The 16,959-nt window shown below is 41.2% G+C and overlaps 1 protein-coding gene across 1 annotated transcript in view; it reads right to left on the reverse strand.

Annotated features, from left to right (window-relative positions):
- CASP10 (caspase 10, apoptosis-related cysteine peptidase) overlaps nt 1-6,682 on the reverse strand; it is a 42,091-nt gene extending 35,409 nt beyond the window's left edge. Inside the window, exons 1-2 of the mRNA XM_006862034.1 lie at nt 6,336-6,682; nt 3,477-3,570 (exon numbers count right to left, since the gene is read on the reverse strand). Of these exons, the coding sequence (XP_006862096.1) occupies nt 3,477-3,570; nt 6,336-6,682 (441 nt within the window). The remainder of the gene's footprint in view (nt 1-3,476; nt 3,571-6,335) is intronic.
- Between the last annotated feature and the right edge of the window lie 10,277 nt (nt 6,683-16,959).

The following is a 16,959-nucleotide window of genomic DNA, read 5'->3' on the forward strand; positions in this document are numbered from 1 at the left end:
CACAGGAAATAAACAACACAATCAGCCAACTGGACCTAATAGATGTGTACAGAGCATTCAACCCAACAACAACATAATACACATTCTTTTCCAGTGCACATGGATCATTCTCCAGAATAGACCATGTGTTAGGCCACAAAACAAGCTTCCATAAATTTACAAACATCAAAATACTACACAGCATCTTCTCAGACCACAATGCTATCAAATTAGAAATCAACAATAGGAAGACCAGGGAAATAAAGTCAAATAATGGGAAACTGAATAACACCCTGCTGTAAAGCGATTGGGTAGTAGAAGATATAAAACATGCATTTACAAAGTTCCTAGACACAAATGAGAACGAAAACACAACATACCATAATCTTTGAGACACGGCGAAAGCAGTGCTGAGAGGACAGTTTCTTGCAATAAAAGCACACATCCAAAAAGAAGAAGGAACCAAAAAAAAGAAGTTCCTTTGGCCACAATGCCTTCAAGCTGAGGACTGGGTCTATGTAGAAACAAAAGAGGAAGACACTCATTCTCCAGTATTTCTTAGTGGAAGTCACTGCTTGGTGTTGAGCTATCAGGCATTTTAACAAATGCCCTATTCCCTTTATTTCCCACCCTGTGTCCCCTGGAAAGTAAGGACTTGTGTCCATGGTTTGGAGAGAGGTGCGTTAATAAAAAGTCTACCTTTCAAAAAAACAAAGGCAACCAACAATGTATGGTCACATATGTAGCTGTATATATTTGTAAGTGCAGGTGAGTTAGTATGTATACATAGATAGAAATATCTACCTATACAAGTACAGATTTATGTGTACACACATATATGGTCATAGAAGACACATTTACAGACACTTCAAGGACATAATCAAGCACCTTGAGAGATTGGGTTTCTGGTTTGAGGACTTAGGATCTCAGTCTCATGGGACAACTTATGCAATTGGTGTAATACAGTCCATAAAGTTCATAGTCTGCATCCTAGTGAGTGAGTTGTGTCTAGGGTCTTAAAAGCTTGCAAGCTACTACCTAAGATACAACTACTCATCCTGATGGTCTCTACTCATCAGGAGTAAAAGAGAAAGGAGGAAATCAAAGTCTCAGGGAAGGAGCTGTTCTATAGGACTACTAGCCTACTCGAGCCATGGCCTCACCTAACTGAGACCAGAACTGATATACAGCTACCACGACTAACTGTTCTGATCAAGGTTCTGATAGAACAAGAGAAAAATGACAAACAGAATTCGAATTCTTAATAAGTCCAGATTTACTGGCCCAGTTGAGACTAGAGAACTCCCTGAGACTATCACTCTGAGAGAATTTCTAAACCTTGAACTGAAAACTATGCTGTGGTCACCTTTTAGTGAAATAACAGGCTGGCACCCAAAATAAATGATATTACTTGTGAGTATGGTACTTCATTAAACAAACCATAAAGTCTACAATTACTTCAAATCACTGATGAAACGGGAGCAGGGAAACTAGAGCACCGGAAATGGAACAACCAGACACAATTAAAGAGAATGCTGACACATTGAAAGATGTAACTTATGTCACTGAATATTTTATGTAGAAATGATCAGATATGGACCTAATTTGCTGTGTAAACTTTTACAGAAAACATAACAACAACAAAAAATTTTTTCTAAATGTGTCCTGATTTTATTTATAAAACCAAAGACTGGAAAATGTGTGAGCATCAAGTTAGGAAAGGATTCAATTAGAATCAACTTGAGCTATTTTCTCAAATGACAGGAATCTTCTCCAACTTAAGAAATTATACATTTAAAATAAAATGTTGCTTTAGCAGGTAATTGTTTTGCACTAATGCAAATTTGGAGTTAATGAGCGTTAATGAGCAGGACTGCAAGGTCACTTTGAACTACAAGCACCAGCTGCTCCTCAGAAACCTATACAGAGTCACTATGAATCAGTACCGACTCAATGGCACTTAACAACAACAACAGCAATGCAAATGTACTGAGCATTGACCTTGTGGTCCAGTGCCACAACTTATTACATGTAAAACAGCTTCCCACTCCTCCATGATGCTGCTGCTATGAAACGCCGTAAAGTCGGTTCTGACCCATAGCGACCCTGTATAGGGTTTCTGAGGAGCAGCTGGTGAGCTTGAACCATGGACTTTGCAGTTCAAATGGCTTTGCCATTGTCATTTAGTCAATTCTGACTCATGATACCCATGATTTAAACAACGACATTTGTCAACATGACAAACTTCCAAAAAATTCATGAAAAGTGGAATGAAAAGATAATGGAATTTTTACACTAACTTTTGAAGCCCCTTCACACTATCGGTTGATCTGGGGTAAATATGATAGGGAAGGACTACACAGACAGGCTTAAGTACATTGGTGATGCTCTCATTCCTAAATTCATGGCTGCTCTTTCTATTGCATTTTATAACCTACATACATGTTACAGGTATTCATCTATATTATCAAGTATTACAGGGCTTAAAATCTAATAAAATTAGCAATTAAATGATACAATCAAGATAATATTATAGGGTAAAATTGAAAATTGCCCCCTTCCCAAATTAACTGACTTATTTACCATACGTTGTTATTAGAACCAAAAGTAAATATACTAAATTTTGAGACCTAGAAGACAGACATGTAACTACATTCCTGCTCTTAAATGTGACCAACCTAGCAACAATACTAGAAGACTGCCATTATAAGTGAATATTAAGAATATCATTATTAACTTAAAATACCTGTATAATATTTGACAAAATACAACATTTGTCTCATTCTATTTTCACAGAAACACTGAAATGTTTTTAAGCGTTTTTGAGTGAAATGAACTAAAAAGGACACCACAGACTTCCTCAGAAACCTCTCCTAATGTAGATGATGAATAAATCATTCCCATCCTCATCCTCTTGTAGTGTCCCACATTCCTATATCAGAGGACCCCAATAAAAGTTACCCCTTATGAATATATTGAAACCAGTTGCCATCAAGTTGATTGTGACTTATAGCAACCCATGCGTCAGACTAAAACTATGATCCATACGGTTTTCAGTGGCTACTTTCTTTTTAGAAGCTGATCACCAGAACTTTCTTTCAAGACATCTCTGGGTGAAATGGAACCACCAACCTTTCAAAGAGCAGCCAAGCACATTAACAGCTACACCATCCAGAGACTCCAGACTAAGTGGTTACTTGTTACAAATATACTTTCTGGGCTAATGCTTTATGCACATTATTTCAGCTACTCAGAAAGATCTAATCACTTGACTCATGTCAGGAGGCTTGCAGTAGAGCCAGGGTCAAATCGAGGCCCATCTGACCCTGAGGTTGGTGTTCCTAACCACATTGTATCATAATGCCTCCTGCAAAAAACAGAAGTCTTTCTGAAAACCCTTTCCAGTAGTTTCTCAATCTTTGACGAAGGGCAGTGCTCACATGACCTCATTTGAGTAGGCAGTGCTCACATGACCTCATTCAACATGACCCACTCACCATCTCAGTTTTTGGAAACACATTCGGCCGGAGAAAGATCATGCTCTTTAAGCTTTCGGAGTCCATGTCTTCTGACAGCTCATAGAGCAGTTTCCTGAAAATGTACCCAAAATGAATGAAAGGGCACACTTGCATCACACTCAAAGCACCAAGCACTTTTATAAACATCACCCCATATCTGAATGACCCCAACCGTGTGAGTAGCCAATTATTAGTCCCACTTGACAGACCCAAAAAGTAAGACTTTGAGTTTCTAAATGACTTATTTGAACACAGTAAGTGCAATCGAGTTGGCGCTGACTCATAACCACCTTGTATAGAGTTTCCAAAGAGGGACTGGTGTGTTTGTACTGCTGACCTTTCCATTAGCAGTCCAGTGCTTAGTCTACAGTGCCACACCAGGACTTCAACTGGGAAGACCTGAAACATTTCAGAATGCCCTCTCATCTCCTGACTCCATTCTAGAAATTTAGACTTACTTTACAAACCATCAAGGTGCCCTGGTGGTGCAATGGGTTAAGTGTTGGGTTTCTTACCATAAGGTCAGCAGTTTGAACCCACCAGCTACTCTTCAGGAGAAAGATGATGCTGTCTACTCCTGAAATCTTTACCGTCTCAGCGACACTAGGGAGCAGCTCTACTCTGTCCTCTAATGCAGCTATGCGTCTGAGTCAACTGGATGGCATTAGTTTATGGGGCCTCAGCAGAGAAGACCTGAAACCACCCAGTACAAACTCCATTGCTGAAACAGGTGGGAAGCCCCAAACCTTTGGATATTCATATCTCCAACAAGCAGAGGAATTGAATACTTCACTTACACACAAATACCTCTGTATACCTGTAACCATGCCTCAGATATTTAACCCACCACTGAGTCGACTCTGACCAGAGGAGTGGAAATGAGGATTTCCAAATTCCATTAGTTCTATCACTGACCCAAGTCAGGTTCTGGGACTTGGTTCCAGGTACTAAAGCCTAGAGTGTTTAATCACCCAGAGCCATATACCACACTTCCAAGGCTCCTCCTTGTGAGGGTTTTTGATAGAGGTATTACATCAGGGAATAATGTAAAACAGTGCCTTCTAAGGCAGGGTTGGGGAACATCTGGCCCACAGGCCGGATAAGGCCCGCAGAATCATTTGGGTTGCCCCTGCCAAAGTAACCATAGTTTCAGCCATCACATTAGAGGGGAGTTAATGAAATGTTTGATCAGAATATAGCAAGCTAATTTTTAAGGTGATAATTTTGCGTGGCCCATGAGTGATGTTATAAAGAGCCAAATGACCCTTGGTAGAAAAAATGTTCCCCACCCCGATTGAAGATCTGACCTATATTTTAATAAGCCCAATGTCTATATTTTATCTTTTGGGGCAAAATGCCTACATTTTACTTAACTGGTGGTGCTTTGGATTAAGTCTTGGGTTGCTAACTTCAAGGTCAGCAGTTAGAATACACTGGTTGCTCCATGGGTGACAGATGAGGCTGTCTGCTCCCATAAAGATTTACAGTCTTGGAAATTCTAAAGAGTTCTACTCTGCCTGAAATAAGATCACAGTGAGCTTAAATAGACTCAGTGGCAGGGGTTTGGCTTTGGGTTTGGAATTTCTTTTATCCAAAAATGTGTTTTTAAAAAATGTATTAACTCCCCCACCCCCATCCCAAGGTACATCTCTTTCATTTGTTTATTTGGCTCCAAGGATGTATTATTCTCTTCTCAAAATCACTGGGTGGAGGCAGAAATACCAGCGGAGGGCAGAGGAAGAAGTGCCTGAGAGCGTAAGTCAATTTCTACTCCTGGAACCTTCATGGGTACTAGAGTTGAGCTCTGCTCCATATGGTTTCAATGACAGACTTTTCTGAAATAGATTGCCTTGCTTACAAGGCTCCTCTGGGTGAACTCTATATGCCAATCATTCCATTAACACATTAACTCTTTGCACCACCCATCTGACCGTATCCCACCTATTGTCATCAAGTCAATTCTGACTCATAGTTGACCCTAAAGGACAGTACAGAACTGCCCCCATGTCTTACAAGGCTATAAATCTGTACTGAAACAGACAGCCATGTCTTACTCCTTTGGAGTGGCTAGTGAGATCAGTCAGCTTTTTGATTAGCAACCAAGTACTTAACCAGTATCACCAGGGCTTTTTCTGACAGTGTTAAATCTATTCTGACTCATAGAGACCCTGTAGAGGATTTCTGAAGACTAACTTGTGGGTTTGAACCACCAACCTTGCAGTTTGCAGTCCAGTGCTTATCCTATAGCGACCTGAGGATAATAAACAAGAAAAACAGTAGGTTCTGCTAGACTGAGGTGGACTGAGGTGAGCTTCACCAGATACTGAAAAGCAAAACAAAGGGAAGAGGCTCCCTGGCTGGTCCATACAAACAGTTAAGCATTATATGACTAGCTGAAGGAGTTCCGGTGTGGCACCGTAAGATAAGCACTGGACCACAAGATCGGTGGTTCAAGTTCATCAGCCTCTGCTCAGAACTTGAGTCATAACTAACTCCTTGAAAACCCTGTGGAATACACATGGGACCATCATGCGACAGAATCAACTGGATAACAACATCAGCAACAGAAGAAGATAAAACTTCAAAAAACCTAATTTATAAACAAAGCAAAGAACCTGCAGGCCCAGAGATGGCCTCCCAATCTTTATCCCATTAGCAGTGAAGCTGAGAAATCCTCTGTTTGAATCGCTAGACCAGCCACAGAGGAAGATGCTGAAAGGATCTTAATCCATGTTGCTTTCAAAGCCCAATGGTCTGAATGTACACTGGATGTTTTCAGGATGAAGTAGGAGGGGAGATCGAAAATTCTCTTGTCCTAATCACAGATCCCCTCCTTACCTGAATTTAGAGACCCTCCTCTGGCCAGACAGCATGCTATGCACTTGCTGTTTGGAGTACCCAAGATGCCGCAGCAATGACTTCTGCCTGATGGTATCGAGGAGTTCCACCAGGAGGTAGGGGTTCTCCTCATTCAGCTGATCCTCTTCCAAAAGCAGCTCAAAAATCTCCAAGGCTGAGCTGCACTTCTCCAGCTTCTTGTGCGAGAGTAAGTCTCGGCAGAGAAACTTTAGCGCCTCCACATCTTTGAACCCCAGGCTGTTATCAATCTTCAGAAGCTTCTGGCGAAAATCTATGCTACTCTTTTCCTCCAGACTGTTGTCCAGACCTTGACCTTGAGATGCCATGGCCAACTAGGAAGAGGAACTTAGAGAGTGAAGACACGTGGTACACTTTAACTTCCTAGTCCCTCCTCCAGTCCTGGTGGCCTCTGTTCCCAGAATTAGACTTTACTGGAAGGGCTAAAAATAAAATAAAATAAAAGTTCCAATAAATCTACTTCGGACTCCTGGTGTGCGCTGTAGGATCAGTACTGGACTTGGAACCACAAGGTTGGAAGTTCAAACCCACCAGGTACTCCCCGGAAATCCTATACAGGAGCACTATGAGTCGGAACCGGTTCAGCAACATTTAACAACAACAAGAAGGTTACTTCAAATACCAGCAGCCTAGAAAATTCCACCCCAACATGAGTTCGTCTGTGATCCTTTAGGAGGAGTGTTCTTGTTGTGAAGTGCTGTCAAGTCGGGTCCGACTCATAGTGACCCTGTGGAGGGTTCACAAAGAGCGGCTGGTAGGTTTGAACAATAGACCGACCTTGCTGTCCAGTGCATTATCCTGCAGCGCAGCACCAGGACTCCTTAGGAGGGGGGAAGGGAGCTTTTATTGGAACTCAATTTACCTTTGCGAACCTCAAGGTCAGCAGTTCAAAACTACCTGCTGCTCTGCGGGAGAAAGATGAGGCCTTCTACTCCTGTAAAGATTTACAGCCTCGGAAACCCTGTTCAGGGTCGCTATGGGTCGGAACCGACTCGACGGCACTTAACAACAACAATTTACCCTGATTTCTTCCTAATCAAAATGTCCCCGGTGGTGCTAGCCAAGGAGAAGGCCAGTCTGCTATTCTCAGACCTGATAGCCTGACTGGAGCTTACGAGCACAAATTCATTCCCACCTAATGCAGAAATGGCTCTTGGATTTATGTTATAAATTTTAGAAATGAGGCAACATGGAGGTGAGTTCTTCTGAAGTATCTGCCAACACAAAAACAATGAGGTTACCTGGAGTCATTCATTACATCCTTAAATTTAGAAGGCTAGCCTTGGGCAGGTCTTTATCTCACAGAAATGGAAGACATAATCCCAGACCCCAGAAGGGAAGGGGAGTTTTAGGAAAAATTGCTCAGATCAGAATTGTCGTCTAGTCAGTTCTGATTCATAGAGATCCTATATAAGGTTTCTGAGGAGCAGCTGGTGGGTTTGAACCGTTAACCTTGTGGTTTGCAGTCCAGTGCTTATCCTACAGCCCATATCAGGACTCCAAGATCAGTATGTTGTTATTGTTGTGAAGTGCTGTTGAGTCAGTTCTGACTCATAGCTACCCTGTATAAGGTTTCCAAGGAGTAGTTGGTGGGTTTGAACTGCTGACCCTATGATTCGCAGTCCAGTGCTGATCCACAGCACCACACCAGAAGTCCAAGGAAGGTATAGTTGCTTATCAGTCTTTCCACCTAATCAGTTAATAGGCTGTGGTCTTCCCTACACTCAGTTTTGCTCTAATTAGAGGAATTGATAAAAACTCCTTCCCTAAGGACTTGAGGAATGTAGTCACTGTGCATCGCTTGGCTATATTCAGAATAAGGAAAGTACTTCTGAAAGAAAGGAGAACATAGCAATAATAAAACGGCAATAGCAAGAATTCCAGGTCGTATAGAGGTTACAAACCAAACTGCGAACCGCAAGGTCAACAGTTCGAAACTACCAGCTGTTCCGCGGGAGAAAGAGGAGGCTTTCTGCTCCCGTAAAGATTTACAGCCTCGGAAACCCTGTACAGGGTCGCTATGGGTCAGAACTAACTCCACGGCACATAACCACCACCACCATCATTATAAACCAAAACCAAAACCAAAACCAAACCCATTGCTAGTGAATCAATTCCAATGTCCATTTTCTTGTTGTTGTTGTTAAGTGATGTTGAATTGATTCCAACCCATAGCGACCCTATACAGGGTTTCTGAGAAGCAGCTGGTGAGCTTGAACTGCCAACCTTGCAGTTCAAATGGCTTTGCAGTCAGGCGCATTAATCCACACTGCCATACCTTCTCAAATTTTATGCAATGAACATTTATTATTTTTGTTGTTGGGAGGTGGGAAGAAAAGCTATTTTTCATGCCATTATTCATAGGATCTTCTCTTCAAGTATGCCCAAAGTCAACTGATTGGATTTTTTGGGAGACATTGTTCAATTCTAATAAGCATCATATTTTCCTGAAGATTCTGACCCCTTTACTGAGTCAGTCAAACTTCATCTCTGTTTGTGGACTAACATATTCTGGCTAATACAAGGTTGTGTTGGAGCCAACAATTTTTGTTTTCGTGTTTAATTTCTTTTTCCCTTGCCTGGCAGATAAATGCTGAGAAGAAATTTTTTCAAGTTTTATGACATGAAGCAAAGGGAAAGACTAGGGCATGAGACTGAGGAAGGGAAAGGTATCCATACCTTCTGATGAAGTCCCACTGGTCCTCTAGAGGTCGATGGTACTCAGGAAAATTAAAATCCAGTCCTAGGTATGTTCCCAGTTTGCAAGAAGAAACTCCCATGTGCTCTGAAGAACATGCAAAACTTACTGCTGGCAAAGCAACTGAAAAGGAGAGCTTCTGGCTTTTGTAATTTGATACTAGTTTCCTGCTGATGTCATCATTACTATCTGCCTTTTCTCCTCCCCTTCCCCAGTGTTAGGAAAAGGCTGACAGCTAGCGGCCCCTAAAGGCAATTTCACAAGTTTCTTTCACAAGTAGAGTTTGGGATTTTCCCTGGTAAAGTAAACCCTGTTGATTCCAATTTATGGCAATCCTATAGGACAGAGTAGAACACCTCATAGGGTCTTCTTCTAGACTTTAATTGCCACATCTTTTTCCTTCAGAGCTGATGGCAGGTTCAAGTTGCCAATCTTTGGGTTAACAGTAAGGCGCTGAACCACTCTGCCACCAAGTTCCTTAAATAAAGCAAAAGTTTTCCAAAATTGAACTCCTGGAAACTACTAAGTAACCCAGCCTATTGAAAACTTGTAAGCCAGTCACTTTGTGCCTTTACAAACCCGCATTTTAGGCAGCCAATGTCTAAGTTGCCCATTCCTATCAACCCTGTGTAAAGAGGAGCTGGGAATGATCCTTGCTGTGAAGATTCCTTCCCTCTTGGTTGGTATTTTAAGCTACTACATCCATAAGTATAGGTCAAGTTCATCAGATTGTAGTGACTTACAATTGTTTTCTTAATAATAATAAAAACATTAAATAAAAAAAAAATCTTTCTCTAGTCAGGTTCTGATCATCCAGCCACTGAGGCTAGGTAAAACGGGCATGATCTGCAAGTTTGGGCGTCCTTGTGCATTGCTCCTCACTTCATATCAGTTGGACACTTCACTGTCAGCTCAAGCCTTCCATGGCCATATCCTTGAACATGGGCTCACGAGTCCCCAGGTCTCACCATACTTTGAGTCAACCAGCTCTCACCATACTCCAGACCAATGGGAGTCTATGTAATGTGGTCAAACTCAACCCACATCTTTATTGCTGTTTTTCCTCCACTTCCACTCACCAGTTGACCAGCATGGTCACCAGCAACCTTACATGCCTATTTGTGTATTCCCTTTGAATTTCAGTCTTGGGAGAGGGTTTGTTTGAAGGGACTTGATTGCTTGCCTTGATGGCTCTCCTGCACACAACTTGCTGTTCTTGTGGTAGCCAATCAGACTGCCATTTTTTGTTTTGTTTTTTCCTGCTGGTCTTTCTTTCAAGAAGTATCTTCTCTTCCTCTAGCTGCTCCAGGCTGGTCTGCTTGTCTTTCCAAGTGGAAACTTCCCACTTCAGAAGATTATGAATGGGAATCAGGATTCCACCTAAGGTCTTATACACTACAAAGGCTCCACAGGAAGCTTCCTCCACTGGGCAAGTTCTAACATCCCTTTTAGGTATTGCAATCAGTTATAGGCTGAAGGTGGGCTTACAAGTTTTCTATAGTCATGTTTCTGGATATTCCTTTCTACCCCGCTAAGTGTCTATTTTACAATAGTAGGCAAGGAAAACAAATATTTATAAGACAGTCAAGCATCTTAACATTATTTCCCCTCTTTTATCCATTCAGACTATGCCTCAATCCCTGTATCACAGTATATATACTCTTAATAGTCAATATTACTCGCAATGAAGAGAAACAGAAAACATTCCCTGTGCAAATAAGAACCAGACAAGGATGCCCTTTAGCACCACCACTCCTACTCAATATTATGTTGGAAGTCATCCAAACTAGCAAAGAAAAAGTAAAGCTCTCTATTTGCAAATTATATGATGCTATACATAGAAAAATCCCAAAGACTGATTAAGAAAATTATTGGAACTTATTGAAAGATTCAACTAAGTGGCAAGGTACAACACCAATCTACAAAAATCAGTAGCATTTTTCTATACTAATAAAGACAGCTCTGAAAAGTAAATTAGGAAAACAATATCATTTATAATAACCACCCAAAACATGGAATACTTAGGAATAAATCTAATCAAAGAAACAAAATACCTATACAAAGAAAACTATGAAACAGTACTACAAGACATCACAAGAGACTTACAAAAATGGAAGAATATACCATGCTAATAAACTTCTGGTGTGGCAATGTAGAATAAGCGCAGGACTGCAAGGTCGGTTTGAACCACAAGATCGGTAGTTCAAACTCACCAGTCACTCCTTGGAAACTCTATACTGATTTCTATAAGTTGGAACTGACTCAACGACACATAACAACAACAATAATGGATAGGAAAATTAACTTTGTGAAAATGTGAACACTACCCAAAGCCATCTATACATATAATGCAATCCCAATCCAGACTCCAACATCATTTTTTAAAGAGATGGAAAAACTGATTATGAACTTTATATGGAAAGGAAAGAGACCCAAAGTACTGCTTAAGAAGTAGAACAAAGTTGGACGCTTCACACTCCCTCATCTCAAAATCTACTATATAATGTCAGTGGTCAAAACAGCCTGTTACTGGTACAAAAAAAAAGATACATAGATCAATGGAACAGGATTGAGAACCCAGAAGGAAATCCAACCACATACAGTCAGCTGATCTCTCACAGAGGGCCAAAATACATTAAAGGGGAGGAGATAGTCTCTTCAACAAATTGTGCTAGCAATACAGAAATCCATTTGCAGAAGAATGAAACAAGACCCCCTATTTCACACCATATACAAAAACAAACTCAACATCAATTACAGACCTACATGTAAAACCTGGAACTAGACCATCAATGAAAAAATGAAACAAACTTAGGGGTTCTAATATGTGGCATAAATACACTGCCAAACATTACTAAAAACACACAAATAGTAAAAGACTAAATAGATGACTGGGACATCCTAAAAATTAGAAATTTTTGCACATCTAAAGAGTAAAAAGGGAACCCAAACACGGGGAAAAAAGTTTTTTGCAATGACATATCAGACAAGGGACTAATCTCTAATATTAACAGAAAAATACAATATCGCTACAAAAAAAAATTTTTTTTTAATGCACACGGCATAAAAAGATACTTCACCAAGGAAGATATGCAGGCAGCCAAAAAACATGAAGAAAAGTTTAAGATCAGTAGCCATTTGTTGTTGTTGCTCAGTGCCATTGAATCAATTCCAAACCATAGTGACCCTGGCTAGGGTTTCCAAGGAGCAGCTGGTGACCTCCAAACACCAACCTTGCAGTTCAGACTTTGCAGTCTGGCACATTAACCCACAGCACCACACCAGGACTCCATTAGCCATTAGAGAGATGCAAATCAAAACAACAATGAGATAGCATCTCACACCAGCAATGATAGCAAAGTTAACAACAACAAATGCTGGTATGGGTATGGAGAGATTGGCACCCTCTTATATTGCTGGTGAGACTGTAACATTGTTCAACCACTGTGTAAAACAGTATGGTGTTTCCTTTATTGTTGTTGTTGTTGTTAGGTGCCATCAAGTCAGTACTGACTCATAGTGACCTTATGCACAGCAGAACAAAACATTGCCCTATCCTGGGTCAACCTCACTATTGTTGCCACGCTTGAGTTCATCAATGCTGCCACTTGGCTAATTCATCTCTTTTGGAGTCTTTCTCTTTTTCTCTGACCCTCCACCTTACCAAACATGATATCCTTCTCCAATGACTGGTTCCTCCTGACAATATGTCTGAAGTATGAGAAACGAAGTTTGGCCATCTTGGCCTCCAAGGAGCACTCTGGCTGCACTTCTTCCAAAACAGATCTATTGGTTCTTCTGGCAGAAAGTTAGAAATACAAATACTATATGATTCAGCATTTCCTCTACTGGGTATGTATCCACAAGAAATATGAGCCAGGTCACATTGTTCATCGCAGCACTATTCACAATAGCAAAAAGATGACAGAGTCTAAATGTTCATCAATGAAAGGATGGATAAGCAAATTTTGGTATGTACATTCAGTGGAATACTATGCAATGTTGAAGAATAACGATGAATCTGCAAAACATGTCATAATATGGATGAACCTGGAGGACAGTATGTTGAGTGAAATTAGTCAGTCACAGCAAGACAAATATTGTGTGAGACCACTGTTGTAAAAACCCAATAAAGGTTTTTATACTAAAAGAAATATTCTTTGATGGTTACCAGGGATGGGAGTAAAGAGAGTAATTCACTGGCTAGAGGGTAGATACAAGCTAACTCAGGTGACAGGAATGGCAATATACAAGAGGGAGGTTGGCAGAAGAATGATGAAAATAAATGAAGACACAAAGGTATGCAAGAGCTAAATGGGATAGAATTAAATAGTGTTATATGTACATTTAAGGAGCTCTTGTTGCGTAGTGGTTATGAATCGGACTACAAGCTGCAAGATCAGCAGTTCAAAACTACCAGCTGTTCCGTGGGAGAAAAATGAGGCTTTCTGCTCCCGTAAAGATTTACAGACTCAGAAACCCTGTACAGAGACGCTATGAGTCAGAACCGACTCCACGGCACGTAACAACATATACACATTTTGAAACAACAGTGTTTTGTGGGTAGATACATGGAAAGAGACATAGGCTGAATGGGTATGGGAGGAAGAGTGGAAGTATACCCACAAATATATGAGTTTGAAAGAGGATATTTGTCCATGGGGATTTACTTTTCCTGCAAGCACTGCTATGAATGCATGGTGCATACAACATGCAAAATGATGAAAACGTAGTAGATATTATCAGACATCTTAAGGCAAGGAGTTGTTGGGCCTGAGGGCTCAGGACCATAGTCTCAGGGGATGCACATGGTCAGCTGACATTACATAGTTCACAAAGGGGGAGCAGGGTGACTCCATACAGTAAGCACTGAACTGTGAACCACAAGACCTGCTGTTTGAGCCTTCTGGCTGCTCCACTGGAGGAAGATGAGGGTTTCTATCCCCACGTAAGTGTAAAGCTATGGAAAGCCTGTACAGGGTTGCTATGAGTCAAAACCAACTCAATGATATTTAACAAATCACCAAAGCCAATGTTCTGCATCCTACTTTGGTGAATAGTATCTGGAATCTTAAAAGCTCATGAGCAGCCATCTAAGGTGCAGCTATTAGTCTCTCCATGTGCAAAAGAAAGAAGAGTGATAGGAATTGAAGATGTTTGCTTGGAATTAATTATTCCAACAGATGCATGGATCATGTGAACATCAGTCTCCACCAATCTGAGACCAGAAGAACTAGATGGTACCCAGCTACCACTATCAGTTGCTCTGAAAGGGATCATATTACAAGGTGCTGGATAGAGTGGGAGAATATGTAGAACAAACTCAAAATTATTAAAGAAAAGACCATGTTTACTGTTCAAAAACAGACTGGAAGAAACCGAGACTACGGCCTTCGACTACCCTTCAGGTCTGGAAAGAAATTCACCCTCCTGGCCCAATTTTCAGTCAAGAAATAGATAGGTATATAAGAGGAACAACAATATTAGGAAGGTCTGCTCATCATGGAATGGTCTGTTATTCAAAATCAAAAGGGCAACATTTACCTAAGGACATGGAATGGAAGGGAATGGAAGGTGGGTGGGATGGAAGGAGGAGGAAGCGGGCTAACGATTGGTGCGTGGAGACTGCAATTATTGAGATGCAATGAAGTGTACAACTTGTTGAATGTAAAACTGATGACTTTGTAAACCTTCACTCAATTTGCAATAAAAAGGTTTATTTGAAAAAAATATTTTGTTAACAAACATGCTAAAGTTCATTTCTATATTCTAGGCATCCAACAGTGTCCTGGTGTGGCTCTGTAGGATGAACACTGGACTGCTAACTGCAAGATAAGCAGTTCAAATGCACCAGCTGCTTCTCAGAAACCCTATACAGAGTCACTATGAGTCAGAACCGATTTAACAGCACTTAGCAACAAGCATCCTCTGGAGAGCTTCTGTGTATAAGAAAGATAAGTTCTCAGTTTTGATCTTCTCTTCAATTGTGTGGCATCCTGATATAGTGCTGTGGGCTAATGCACTGGACTGCAAAGTCGTTTGAGCCACAAGGTTGGTGGTTCAGGCTCACTAGCTGCTCCTTGGAAACCGTATACAGGGTCGTTACGGGTCAGAAATGACTTGACAGCACTTAACAACAACAACAAATTCAGTTGTGTAGAATGTTGTTGTTGTTGTTAAGTGCCCTTGAGTCAGTTCAGACTCGTAGCAACCCTGAATAAGGTTTCCAAGGAGTGACTGGTGTGTTTGAACTACCTACCTTGCAACTAGCAGTCCAGTGCTGATCCTAAAGTGCCAGACTTTTATATTTGTATTTAATTCCTTGGGCCATTTGAGGTGACAACTTACTGACACTGTAACTTCGCATCTGTTTATAAAGTTCATTAACTCTTTCAATTTATAATCTCATATTTATCAAGCATTTCTGTGTATCAGGCACAATGGGAAAGCAGACTGAATAAAATACAGTGCCTGCCTTCAGTAATAACTGTGATGACCTCCATTGCTTAGCCCTTCTGCTCTGATTAACTCTCATAGCAACTCTGTAAGGTCAGTGTTCTTGTCTATACCATATGCATGAGGCAACAAAAGTCAAAGAGTTAAAGTGTCTTGCCACCATAACAAAATTGGGAAGAGGTAGGAGTTCAGAACTCAAACCTAGATCTATTGGATTCTGTATGTCATACTCATGATCTCAGGACTACTGCTGGTATGACCCAATGTGACATAATGCAGTATCTGTAACTGTTGGGCAGGGCACAGTGATGCTGCAATGGGGCTCCACCTAAGTGCCACAGAGCCCAGGAGTGCTGGATGAATCCAGATAGGGGCACCTGGGAAGGCTTCTTGGAGGAGACAGTACATATTGAAGCCAAGTCTTGAGGTAGAGGCAGAATAGCAGCATTGGAAGTAAAGCCTAACCTTTATCCTGGAACTCCTGGTACTAAAAGAATATGTTGGAGGCAAGTTACACAGGGATGATAGTGCAGACTGCTGACCTGTGGGTCTCATGATTCCGCCTAAGAACCAATCAGAACATGTATAGCCCTTTCTACAAGTAGCAGGTTTCTACTACTGTCCTGGTAACACAGGGGCGGGGAATGCCTGCCTGTTGTTTTTCACTTCTACCTTGGAGGGGAAAGAGGAGTAAAGCTGGATGTCCTTTATATTCAGACGCTGGTCCAAGTCTCTCACACTGTGGTCTGGGAACCTTTACAAGAGTAAAGACTCATAAAGTAAACAATTACACAAGTGATGGGGGAGGTGTGTATATGAGCAGGAGAAGAGCTCGATGCTGTGAAATGTCCACTCCATCCCTGGATGGTAGGTAGCAAGCTCTTTTGACACTACCCTCCCACTCCCTGCTCCTCTCAAGAACCTCCTACCTGCACTCATTAACCCACACACTTCAGATCTTCCCCAGGACCACCTTAGCTAGGAGGGAAGGAGCACCATGCATCTAAGTTCTGAATGGGAACACCTTTTCTGCTGAGGCTCCCTGCAAAGATCTCAAAATAGTGAATTGACAGGGGATTGTATCTACCAGACAAGTAATACATGACCTATTTTGTTTACCACACTGACCCAGCATCTCTCTTTGCTGACTACAAAAGCAGGACTTCCAATATTTAATGTAGAAAATTTGGGAAACAGAGAAACACATGTTGTTGTTGTTGTTAAGTCCCGACCCATAGTGACCCTGTGTAGGGTTTCCAAGGAGCAGCTGGTGAGCTTGAACCACTGACCTTGCAGTTCAAAAGGTGTTGCAGTCTGGTGCATTAACCCACAGCGCCACACCAGGACTCGAGAGAAACACATACACACATCATTTACAAATCTATGACCACTGTTAACATTGTAGTACACATCTTTTTACTTTTTTATTTT

The sequence above is a fragment of the Chrysochloris asiatica genome, unplaced genomic scaffold (assembly GCF_000296735.1).
Source record: "Chrysochloris asiatica unplaced genomic scaffold, ChrAsi1.0 scaffold00045, whole genome shotgun sequence".
NCBI classification, from domain to species: Eukaryota; Metazoa; Chordata; class Mammalia; order Afrosoricida; family Chrysochloridae; genus Chrysochloris; species Chrysochloris asiatica.